Raw genomic sequence first — 12,143 nt, 5'->3', positions numbered from 1 at the left:
GAAGGACTGTGAGCCTCTCTAATAATTGGTATATTTTTAGCAAAAAAAGATAGTACCTGGGATATTTGCCTACAAAATAGAATTTCACCCTCAGAGTACTGAGTAGGGCTTTGGGCTCTCTATAGTGAGACTTTTCACTGTTGCCTGTGAATTCTGATCATTTGGAGTCTCTAAGGCCATTCATGGTCACAGAGCCTTGCTAAATCAAAAGATAGACAGCTTGTTGGAGTTGCGGATGGGGTCTGTCCTCTTGTTATAAATGTTATGTTCCTGAAAGGTCGGGAGTGACAAGGAGGCATAGGTTATTTTATGGAAAAATGAGAGCCTATCCAAAGCAGACAGCTGCTGCTTTCTGAACAGGAGTGTTCCGGGTACTATGCTAGTTCGTTTGCTTGCACTATCTCAGTTAAACATCACAATGATCCTAAGACATAGGTGTTTATTGACATCCCCATTTTACAGCTGAGGAAACTGTGGCTCAAAGAAGGTAAGTCACTTGGCCCACTTGGTAAATGGCTGAGCTGGGATTTGAAGCCAGATGCTGCCTTCCAGCTGGCTCTAGCACCCTTGTGGCAAACAATCATAGAATGAAATTATTGCCTCCTGATGTTTCTGCCTTTGCCAGAGCCCAGTTTACCTTGGGCTTGAGTCTGTCACTTTGAAAGCTATCTTTAAGGTAAATCCCTGTGGTTCAGGATGAGACTAACCCTAGATGCCCCTTTCTACAGTGAAGACTTGTACACTCAGAAAGCTTCCCTAAAAGAGCCTTAGAGGAAACTTTATGCTTCCTGGGTATCCTGGGCATAGTAAATGTCTAAGGTTTAGAATATCTGAAAGCAAAGAAGTTGGAAATTATTGAAGGCAGATCATGTTTATGGAGCTTCCTGGTTATCAACAGCTTGCCTTCCTTTTTCTTGGTTGGCCATTAAAATAGTTGACCCAGGTTTGAATCTGGAAGCCAGTAACCCCACAGTCAGCCACATATATTGTGAGATGTGTCTAAGTGTATATCATAGCCCTTACCCTCCCAAGGAGCCAAGGTGGGGCCCTCCTCTTCCTCCTCTTCCATGCTACCTAGCTTTGTTTTTTGTATTTAACAAGCATTTTGAGAGGCCATCTTGTGCCTAACGCTGGATTAGGTTTCAGGGGTGATACAGAGAAAATATGAAATGTGCTATCTTCCTGCATGGAGTATCAGCCATTTGGGAAGATGGTGGGGCCTATACTCAAGAGATAATAGAACCAGGAATTGTAGCATCTATGTCAAAATGAGGGGTTCAGAAAACAAGACCCAGAAGTCAGTGAGTTCCTTGCAGGCCATGCCTGAGCTGTTTGGGACTGATAATATCCTAGGAAGTTGGGAGCTTGAGGCCCACAGCATATGAAGAAGCTGAAACCAAAAGAGGGGAAATGATTTATCCAAAGTCACACAACTGGCAGATTGCTTTAGGAGGCAGTGGGACTTCACAGGGCTTTGTAGCCTCATAGGGTGGAATTAGGAGAGAAAGGGAAGGGACTAGACCAGCAGAGCTAAGGCAGAGAGCAGAGAGGAGGGTGGTTTGAATACCAGGCTGAACATTCAGTTTTGTTTCACATAGGCAGTGAGAAAGATAAGCTAGAAAGTCATAAAAAGGAAGTAGGGAGTTTTTGCCTACCTAGAAGTGTATGAGTGGGACATTTACTTTCTTTAAATTACGGGCTATGTGGGATAGCCCCTAATTTGCAGTGGGGTCGAGAGTGCTCTGGAGACCCACACGAGGTAACCACTGTGCTTTTCTTCTGGTCTTCCTGCAGATATTCCACTGTTGAAAGAAGCATGAGGGCAGCGGCTAGCCTTTCCTCTCTGTGAGGTTCTCTCAGCCCTTCCTCCCTCTCCCTGTGGGATTGAGCACCCTGTACTCTCCAGCCACCTTACCTGGATACCTGAGCTGCCACCTGTGTACCTGTGTATCTCTGAGGGCCCTATAGGCCCACCTTGCTGGAAACTCAAGGAAGATTCTCACCATCTGCCTGTTGGACAGCTAGAGGAATTGGCTCTTTGCCTGGCCCAGCCTTCCCGTCTGTTGGAGACATATTTGAATGTGCTGGATCGAACCCTCCCTTTTCCTAAGCCTCTGGGTCCCCTCCAGCCAGCTCTTTGGCAGCAGCCCCCACCAGCTCCTGTGGGCCTGAGTGCTGCTGTGTTTACTTGTGCCTTTCCCCCACCCTGTCCAGTTTCCCTGTCATGCAGGCTTGTTGCTGTCCACAAGCCTTAGTGGCTGCACTGCTGCCCCCTGCCACATAGGGGGCCAGGCCTGGGTCTATCCTGTTTCCTTTGAGGGCTGCCCCTGCTGCCCTTTGCAGGAGTAGATCCAGGTGTGAGAGCTCTTGAGTCAGGAGTGGCAGAAGTGGCTCTAACTGGGGTGAGAGTGTAGTCCCTGGGCTTGCCCTGGGTTGACCCTGGTGGCACATTTCCTTGGCCAAGGATGGAAGATTTGGAAAATCATGCCCAAGCTGGCCCAGGACCCAGCCATCTGGCCCAAAGGCGCAAGCTCCTGGCCTTGTTGAGTTGAGTGTTTCCAAGAAGCATCCAGAAGATTCCAAGGGAGAGAAGGAAAATGGCTGATAATGATTGTCTTCCTAATATGCAAGTTCTCACTTCCTACTTCCAGCGTCGGCCTTCCTGGCCTTGTCTTTTTTCTGTTTCCCTGGAGTATAAGGGGAAGTTGCATGCTGCCTCCTGGGTTTTATCCCAGATAGCTCTGGCTTTCTTGCTACCCACAGGGGCCTGGGGCAGGAAGGAGAGTTGCTGAGATGCCATGGAGTGCCCATCTGGTCACTGGCAATCTAGCCAGGTTGCCCCTTTCTGGGTTTGTGGTGACGGAGGGGAGGCCGAGGGGCGCAGACTGAGTCCCCGGGTGGCTGCAGGCAGCTCTAGCCCAGTCCTGAGGATCCTCCTCACCATGGTCACGTGCCTTAGTAACTGTGCCCAGGAAGTGGCCTGCTGCTTGCTGTGCTGCTGCTTTTCCTACTCCTGCCCTTCCCTGCCACCACTCGCATGTCACGGCTGACAAACGATTCCTTGTCTTCCCTGGCCCCCTGGGGGAAGGGCTGAGAAACAGTCCATGTGCACCCTGACCTTACTGGCCTGAGGTGGGCAGAGGGGTGTGGAGTAGCCTGGAGTACAGGGCCCTGGGGGAGGAGCCCGCTGATGAGGGGCACTCTCCCATAGCCATGTGTTGAATGCTAACTAGGCTGGGGTGGACGAACTCTGCCAGCTGCTATCATCTTCAGAAGATAGACGCAGCAGTAAGGAATGTTTGTTTCGCTTTTTTCTGAAATTTTCTGAAGCACTGTGGCTGGGAAACTTCGAAGCGGACCCTGTGCTGCATGTCTGCTCCTCCCCTGAGCCTCTCTGCTTGGGGGTGGTAAAAATAATAAAAATCCCAGTATATTTTTCAGTACCTTACCTAACAGGGTTGGCTCCAGGCGTGGGTGGCCTAGAAGATAAGGGGAGTGGTCTTCTCCCAGCCTGTTACCCTCTTGCCTCTTGCCTCCGCGCTTACACACGCACTTTACCACCCAGTCATTCCCTGGCCTCTTGCTGCCACTTGTAGTCTTCCTTCCTTCCTCTCAGGGTAAGGGCAGTGCCTGCTGTGCCTGTTGGCCACTCCCACACTTCCCCTCCCCCAGGAGCCCTCATCTGCTGTGCTGAGTCCAGGAAAGCATAGTTAGGTAGGGAGCTGGTTGGAGAAGGTGCTAGAACCAGAAGGCAGATGAGACTAGCATTGGCCCACCTGGAGAGGTGTCCCTAATGGCCCCAGTCGCCTTACCACACCCACAGCAGTGCCCTTGTCTTCCTCCAAAAAAGAAAGCAGGGACAAATGGGGGAAGGGTGGTAGTCCGAAGACTCACTACTGAGCCTTCAGCTTTTGTTTTTCACTGTTTCAAAACCTGAATTCTATTCTAGAATGGTTTTAAAATGGAAGATCTTGCCTTTTTCTATCTTGTTACTCTGGGGTTTTTCCCCACTAAGAGATTGCACTTTTTGTTTGGGGTTTATTCAGCTGCATAGATGACCAGCTTGATCCCTGGTGAAATGAAAAGCCTTCCTTCTCCTGAAACCTCTTTCCGCCCTGCCCTCCACTTAACAACACTGAGGAGGGCAAGCCCAGGCTTGCCCACCTGGTAGGAAAGGAAATCAGAACAATGGGAGCCTTGGCTCCTCCCCTCCTTCTTGTCACTGGCTTTGATGAGGCCGACTTCCCAGAGGCTCCTGGGCCTGTGAGTACAGGAGCTCATTCTCCCCTCGCTGCTGAAGTCTGTGACAGCTTCTTCCCCCAGTTATTTCTCTTTCTTCCAAAGCAATTTCTTCTTAACCATCAGCCATGTGCTGCTATTTCTAGGGCTTCTGGGCTTTGTCCCTTACTGAGGGATTAGGGACTCCACAGCTGCCTTGAGGTAGGGCCTGGCTGAGAGACAAGGGCAGCAGCAGGTGGCAGGCTGTTAGAAGAGAGGCTGCCTAAGGAGCCCGGAGCAGGTGGAAACAGGTGGTAGAAACCGGCCACAGCCCTGCTTTCCCAGGCTCACCTCTAGGGCATTCCAGCAGAAGGCTGATGCGGGAGAATGGCCAGCACCAAAGGACATTTAAAAGAGTTTTTGGGTTTGTTTTTGTTTGTTTTGTTTTGTTTTGTTTTGCACACTTGAGCTGACGGTTTAATATCCTGGTGACTTGCAGTCACATTCTAATGACTTTCAAGGGCCAGAATATGGTGAAAATCACTTAAAATATCCGTCCCTTCCATGCCTTCGTTTAGCAGGTGGGCTCTATCTTTTGCCATTTCTGTATTTTATGTGCTGTGTTCCCGTTTCACTGGGTATGAACTGTGAAATGGACTGAATCCTGGCCACTTTATGAGTTTGGTTTTATAAGGCATTTCAATGTACATTCTATAAATACAAGCACTCCATTTGCAAACAGATCTTAAGCTAATATTTTCTTTCCCATTCATCTTGCCCTCCTCCTCCTCCCGCCAGCTTTAAAGTTCAGTGGAGAAGCCAGATGGCAATTCAGACAAAGGTATACTCTTCCTGCTTCATGGGTGGTGGCACGGGAATAGATAGCTCTTAGCCCTTTCCCTCCCAGTCCCAGCTGAGCACTCAAACCACTTGGTTCCCACATAACATTGTCGCCTCCATTTCTGAGGAACATCCTTGTATAGAGAATGAAATATGCTGCAAACATTTCTGCATCCTTACTCCTCACCCCCAAAGAAAAAAAAAAGGCCTAGCAGGGAAGCAGCATGCAGGCTTCACAGCTTAATGCCAAGGACAGCGAGTGAGGCTGGGAGCTTCTTTTAGGCCTGCTGGGTCTCTAGGCTCTTGGAATAGGGACAGTCATTATTGGTGCCCCAAGGTGGGACTTGGAGAATATTTTGCTTGGCATATGTTTGGTCTGAATGATATAGTTGCTGGTTCCCTAGAGAGGAAAAGGTGGCAGGCCCAGCTTTGCTGGGAAATGGCTCTTAATTTCCCATTGAAACCCTAGTAGAATTGTGAATGAAAACCCCAAAGTTGAGCCCCTCTGCCAAGCAGCAGAGGTAGCAGAAGGGGATGCAGGGGCAAAGCACTCAATTGCCAAGCAAGGAGGAGAGATGTACGTGGGTTGTGTGGCAGTCCCCACACCCTGCCCTGGCTTCTTCAGGTTATCGCACCACTATGGAATCCTTTGCAGAATGGTACTCATGTAATGGTTTAAAACAACACATTCATAATCGGCTCTGTGCAGGATGTCACTCAATCAGTTTGGGTTTGCTTTATTTTATTTTATATATATATATTTTTTGGTATCCTGTACATTGCAGTGGGTGTGAAGATAGTATTTTAATATTTGTACAAAGTTTAATTTAATTTTAATTGTTCTATGTATATAACTGCATTTCTAAATAATTAAAAAAAAGTTCTTATGAAGGCAATTATGGGAAATGTAATCCTTCCTGAAAGCTTTTGCAGAAACCTTAGATTGAAAGAGGATATGTGGGCCGGAGGTCATGGAAGGATGAGGCACTAGCTCTGTAGGGAGGGTGCCTGGCAAGAGGTGGAGGAGCCGGGATGGAGAGCACTTTGTGAGGCCAAGGTGGTTGGATCACTTGAGGCTAGGAGTTTGAGACCAGCCTGGCCAACATAGCAAAAGTCCATCTCTACTAAAAATACAAAAATTAGCTGGGTGCAGTGGTGCATGCTTGTAATCCCATCTACTTGGGAGGCTGAGGCCGGAGAATTGCTTGAACCCGGAAGACGGAGGTTGCAGCCAGCTGAGATTGCACCATTACACACCAGCCTGGGTGACGGAGCGAGACTGTCTCAAAAAATAAATAAATGTAAAAAAGAAGTCTTGGCCGGGCACGGTAGCTCATGCCTGTAATCCCAGCACTCTGGGAGGCTGATTCAGGCAGATCATGAGGTCAACAGATTGAGACCATGCTGGCTAACACAGTGAAACCCTGTCTCTACTAAAAATACAAAACAAAAAAAAAAATTAGTCGGGTGTGGTGGCGGGTACCCATAGTCCCAGCTACTCAGGAGGCCGAGGCAGGAGAATGGTGTGAACCTGGCGAGGCAGAGCTTGCAGTGAGTCGAGATCACACCACTGCACTCCAGCCTGGGCAACAGAGCAAGACTCTTGTCTCAAAAAAAAAAAAGTCTTGGCCACCAAATCTTCAGTATGGTGGGTTGCGGGTGCTTGGGCAAGGGAGGGATGACAGCAAAGGGAGGTTCAAACCGGGCAGAAAGCCACCACGGCTTCAGTGTGGCAAGGAGGGCATTTGAAATGAGCTCACAGAATCAAGGCTTTGGATTATATTCCTGGAAAGAGCAGATGTCTTGGAGCAGACGGGAAGAGAGAAGGAACTGTGGTGATGGCTCCCAAAACACCAAGGGTTTCAGGAAGAAGGCAGTGAGGCCCAAGTTAAAATAAGGGAAGCATTCTATTTATCTGGGGAAACTATGGCAACAGTAGGCATTGCTGGCAATTCAGTGGGCAGGAGCAGTGAGGAGGGCAGGAACACAGGGAGAAGTGGTGGGAATGCATTCAGGAAAGCCAAAAGTAAAAGATAGCTGGCAACATGCCAGGATTCATGTTGATGCGAGCCAGTGTCTACTGAGTGCTTCCGTATGTACCAGGCGCCCTTCTAGGCTCTTGGCCTGCAGTAACTCCAGATCTGGCAGCTGCACTAGGGGATGGGCATTCTGATTAACCCTGACTTTGCAGGTGAAGAAGGAGGCTCAAAATAGTGTAGTGAAGCTTTATTATAAAGTCACACAGTTCTGAAATATGGAAATTGGGACTCAAACATGATTGTCTCACTGCCCAGTGTCTTAATATCTGCCTTAAAGAACACTGCGCCCAGCATGCAGGCTTCTTTATGTTGCAAGAACAGAAAACCCCACTGGCTTAAACCACAATGCGCAGCTGATTCAACACCCAGCACCCCACTTCCAGGCTAATTCTACCAAGACTTGGCTTGAATGACATCATTTTCTTTCTCAGAAACTCTTCATGAGTCTTGCTTTATTGTTTAGAGTAGGAAAGAAATCACAAACCCTCAGTAGTCATTTGTTTCAAATGCCCAGTTTTACAGATGAGGGCACTGATGTGCATGGCTGTACTCTGATTTGATCAAGACCACACGGCTAGTTGGTGGCAGAGCTGGGCTGAAATTCCAAGCCCCTAGTCCGGGTCCAGTGTGTGTCCCTGTCCCACCATCTTCGCAAGTCCACTCTCTTCTGCTTGGCTTTGGAGCCCAGCCCCATCCTGTTCTCCAACACAGCTTCCCTCTGCCTCCTGAACACCCATGACTCATTGTGTCAGAGTATGCCAGAGTCACTGTGGCTTTCTTGGCTCTGAATGCTGCTCCTGGGGAGGTTGGAAGGAGGAGCAACACCTGAGGACAAACTCCTGTATTAGTCCATTCTCATGCTGCTATGAAGAAATAACATGAGACTAGGTAATTCATGAAGAAAAGAGGTTTAGTTAACTCACAGTTCTGCATGGCTGGGGAAGCCTCAGGAAACTTACAATCATGGGGGAAGGTACCTCTTCACGGGGTGGCAGGAGAGACAATGAGTGCCAAGTGAAGGGGGAAGACCCTTATAAAACCATCACATCGGCCAGGCGCAGTGGCTCATGCCTGTAATCCCAGCACTTTGGGAGGCCAAGGCGGGTGGATTACCTGAGGTCAGGAGTTCAAGACAAGCCTGGCCAACATGGCGAAACCCTGTCTCTACTAAAAATACAAAAGTTAGCCAGGTGTGGTGGCTCATGCCTGTAATCCCAGCTACTTGGGAGACTGAGGCATGAGGATTGTTTGAACCCGGGAGGCAGAGGTTGCAGTGAGCTGAGATCGCGCCATTGCACTCCAGCCTGGGCAATAGAGCGAGATTCAGTCTCAAAACAAAACAACCAAAAACAAACAACAACCAGCACATCTTGTGAGAACTCACTATCATGAGAACAGCATGGGGGAAATTGTCCCCATGATTCAATTACCTCCACCTGGTACCGCTCTTGACACGTGGGGATTATTACAATTCACGGTGAGATTTGGATGGGGACACAGAGCCAAACCATACCACCTCCTGAGGCAGCCTAGGTATCTAGGGGAAGTTCTGAGAAGCTCTTCACTCCTTTCCTAGTTCCTTCAGATCAGGGCCTGGGCAGGAGGCAAGGAAAAGAGCCCCAGTATGAATAGGGAATACTTCCCAGAGTTCAAGACCTGGGGCAGCACTTTATTTTCCTTCCTGTCTTGATCTCAACCTGAGGCTGTGGCCCATCTGCAGCCTGGACTATGGAGAGGAGACTGGGGAAGGAAGACAGCTGCCTCCTTTATCACCTGCTTCCCCCTCACTGGGTGACAGGCAGCCTCTTTCCCCTGCATTGGAAGTGGCAGGAGAGGAGGGAGCTCAGAGGCACGGGTAGTGGCTGGCCAGAGGCACAGCTGCTGAATCCTCCACTCTGATAGTGGCAAGGCCCAGCTGAAAGGAGACTCCTTCTTTTCTCCACAGACTTTGGAATGGGAAGAAGGGATCACAGGGAGATTCTGAGTGGCCCAGTCCATGGTAGCCGCCCAGGGTGGGGGAAATGGCACTGTCCCAACCTTCCCCACTCAAGTGATCCCAGAAGCCAAGCTGCATATGGAGTGGGTCTCACGGTCTATCTTCAAGATGAGAGGTGACAGCAGCAAATGCAGTTGTGCCCCAATAGGGGCTTCGGTCTGGTGGGGAGCATGTGGGGGAGTGTCGGCTCCACAGGACATCTACCACACATCTTCCCATTCCCCAACCTTCCTTGATGTTTGCTGAGCACCTAATAGGTTCCCAGGACTGGGTAAGGTGCTTTAAAGATATTATTTTAGGCCGGGAGAAATGGCTCATGCCTGCAATCCCAGCACTTTGGGAGGTCGAGGTGGGAGCGATCACTTGAGGCCAGGAGTTTGAGACCAGCCGGGGCAACAGAGCAAGATCCTATCTCTACAAAAATTTTTAAAAATTAGCCAGGTGAGGTGGTTTGCACCTGTAGTCCCAGGTGCTCGGGAGGTTGAGGTGGGAGGATTGCTTGAGCCCAGGAGGTTGAGGCTGCAGTGAGCTATGATTGCTTCACTGCACTCCAGCCTGGGCAACAGAGCAAGACCCTGTCTCCAAAACCAAAAAAAAAAAAAAAAAAGAGAGAGAGAGGTGTTCTTTTACTCAATCAACTCAGCCAGTCTTGCAAGGCAGATGTCATTGCCCTTTTTATAGGTGAGGACAGTAAGGCTCAGACAGATTCAAGTACAGTCCAAGACCACATAGGTCATGAATCCTCAGCTGAGCTGGGGTTTGAATTCAGGTGTGCCACTCCGGGCCTCTTCACCTCACACTGCTGACTCACTCTCCTCTTCTACTCCCCAGCTTTTCTCCCTGGGTTCACCTGACCCCTTCACACCTACTATCCTACCCAAGAATCCCTCTCGGCAATGCCCAAAGCCAGGACACCAAGCCATTTAGAAAAATGCAGTCCCAGGTGCTCAACAGTCTCAGCAGTCAGGATGGGTTCTCGGTCCCTGGAAAGATCAGGCAAAGCCAGGAGACCCAGGCAGCCCATGTCTCCTCCCTGGGCCTTGCTTCTGAAAGGTGAGGAGAACGCTCTGTATTCTCAGGTCTTCCCGCTTCTCCTTGGCACTAGAGCTGGGGGCACTTGCCAGGCTTTTCTCTTTGTTACTGAAAAGGGAATTTCATCTGCTGTGAACCTGGGGTGAGACATGACACATTCCCAAGTTGAGCCTAGGTTCGTCCTTCAAGCTGCCTGATGATGAAGGAGCATTACCGGGCTTGGGGACCGTCCAATCCCACACCCAAGAGGCGAACAGCTGCTTGGCATTTCCTGTGACGCTCCAGTGCCCCTAGAAAAGGAAATTTCACAAGCTAGGAATGTCCCGAGCAGGCTGTCTGGGACAGCGTACACTGTTCTGAACCTGGGGGAGTAGATGATTCTATAGTTCTTCCTGCAGAGCTTTTGGCAAGTGTGGACTTCCCCCATAGCAGAGGTTTTCTGGGGGAGTAAGCAGCCCTGCCTGCAGCAAAGGCAGCCTATTGCAGATGAAGCGTGCCAGCAGGGCTCAGCATCTGAAGGGACTGGGGTATGCGACGAGACTATGGCTCAACACAAATGCACCCAGCATGGGGGCTGCCCTGGCTTCTGGGGTTGGCCTCTTGAGGGCCTTGAGCAGCTGGGCTCCAGAGACTTTTAGGGACTTTTGGCGCTGTAGCCTCTCTCTGGGAAGCCCATTCCCCATTCCTGCTGCAGTCCTCATTCATTGACTCGTTTGCTAATTCATTCAACAAACTTTTATTTGTTGATTCATATTCATTTTGAGGACTTTACACAAAGCCTGCTGTTAGATTCTAGGAACATAGTGATGAACAAGACTCAGTCTTTGCCCTCAAAGAGTTTGTAGTCCAATAGGGGAGAAAGAGATTAGACAGCTTTCTAAAAGTTAAGGCAGAACTTAAAATTGAAACAAACAAACAAAAAACAAACCTATAATGATACACCAGGCCGGGCGCGGTGGCTCATGCCTGTAATCCCAGCACTTTGGGAGGCCGAGACAGGCAGATCACGAGGTCAGGAGATTGAGACCATCCTGGCTAACACAGTGAAACCCCATCTCTACTAAAAAATACAAAAGACTAGCCGGGCAAGGTGGCGGGCGCCTGTAGTCCCAGCTACTCGGGAGGCTGAGGCAGGAGAATGGCCTGAACCCAGGAGGCGGAGCTTGCAGTGAGCTGAGATCCAGCCACTGCACTCCAGCCTGGGCAAGAGAGCCAGACTCTGCCTCAAAAAAAAAAAAAGATACACCAGAAAAGTGCTTGGGAGTGATGAGAAAGGAGCTAATTTCTTTAGGGTATGAGCAAAGATTCCCTAGAAAGGTGCCGCTTGCATTGGGTCTAAATTGTTGTGTTTCGATATTATTGATAGATAAGTAAGTAAATGAGGGGCGTGGGATGGGAAGAAGAGGACTTTTCAGGCTGTAGAGACCCATAGAAGCAAATGTACAAACATCTTTTTTTTTTTTTTAAGACAAAGTCTTGCTGTGTTACCAGGCTGGAGTGCAGTGGCGCGATCTCAGCTCACTGCAACCTCTGCCTCCTAGGTTCAAGGAATTCTCATGCTTCAGTCTCCCGAGTAGCTGGGACCACAGTCACCCACCACAATGCCCGGCTAATTTTTTGTTTTTGTTTTTGTTTTTTTGGTAGAGACGGGATTTCACCATGTTGCCCAGGCTGGTCTTGAACTCCTGAGCCTAAGCAATCTGCCCATCTCGGCCTCCCGGAGTGCTGGGATTACAGGCATGAGCCACTGTGCCCGGCCAGATGTACTAACATCTAAAATATAAACCACATGAAACTGCCATTTTTGCAGGTTAAAAAAAAAAAAAGTTCAGATATGGGCAATTTTAACCTAACATATAATTGTCTTAAGATCTGCTCAAATTAGGGATGCCTTTCTTCTCTGAGTGAGACTACATTTTAATTATTTTAATCACAAGAAGGAAATTCCAGGACACCCAAAGTGTCCAAAGTCTTCTTGTCCTGGAGCCTATGCCCCACCGTAACAGAGCACTGAGCGT

At 49.2% G+C, this 12,143-nt stretch overlaps 2 protein-coding genes across 12 annotated transcripts in view; one reads left to right on the top strand and one right to left on the bottom strand.

The window, feature by feature from the left end:
• SUSD6 (sushi domain containing 6) overlaps positions 1-5,954 on the top strand; it is a 104,498-nt gene extending 98,544 nt beyond the window's left edge. For both annotated transcript variants that reach the window (XM_050797394.1, XM_050797395.1), the window contains exon 6: positions 1,795-5,954. In XM_050797394.1, coding sequence (XP_050653351.1) covers positions 1,795-1,820 — 26 coding nt within the window. In that variant the 3' untranslated portion in view covers positions 1,821-5,954. The remainder of the gene's footprint in view (positions 1-1,794) is intronic.
• Positions 1-12,143, bottom strand: part of ERH (ERH mRNA splicing and mitosis factor) — an 892,055-nt gene that overhangs the window by 332,144 nt on the left and 547,768 nt on the right. The gene's annotated exons all lie outside the window — the stretch shown is intronic.

This window comes from Macaca thibetana, chromosome 7 (genome assembly GCF_024542745.1).
Source record: "Macaca thibetana thibetana isolate TM-01 chromosome 7, ASM2454274v1, whole genome shotgun sequence".
In the NCBI taxonomy this organism is placed as follows: domain Eukaryota; kingdom Metazoa; phylum Chordata; class Mammalia; order Primates; family Cercopithecidae; genus Macaca; species Macaca thibetana.
Note: the sequence above shows the minus strand (reverse complement) of the source record. Positions and strands in the feature narration are given on the sequence as shown.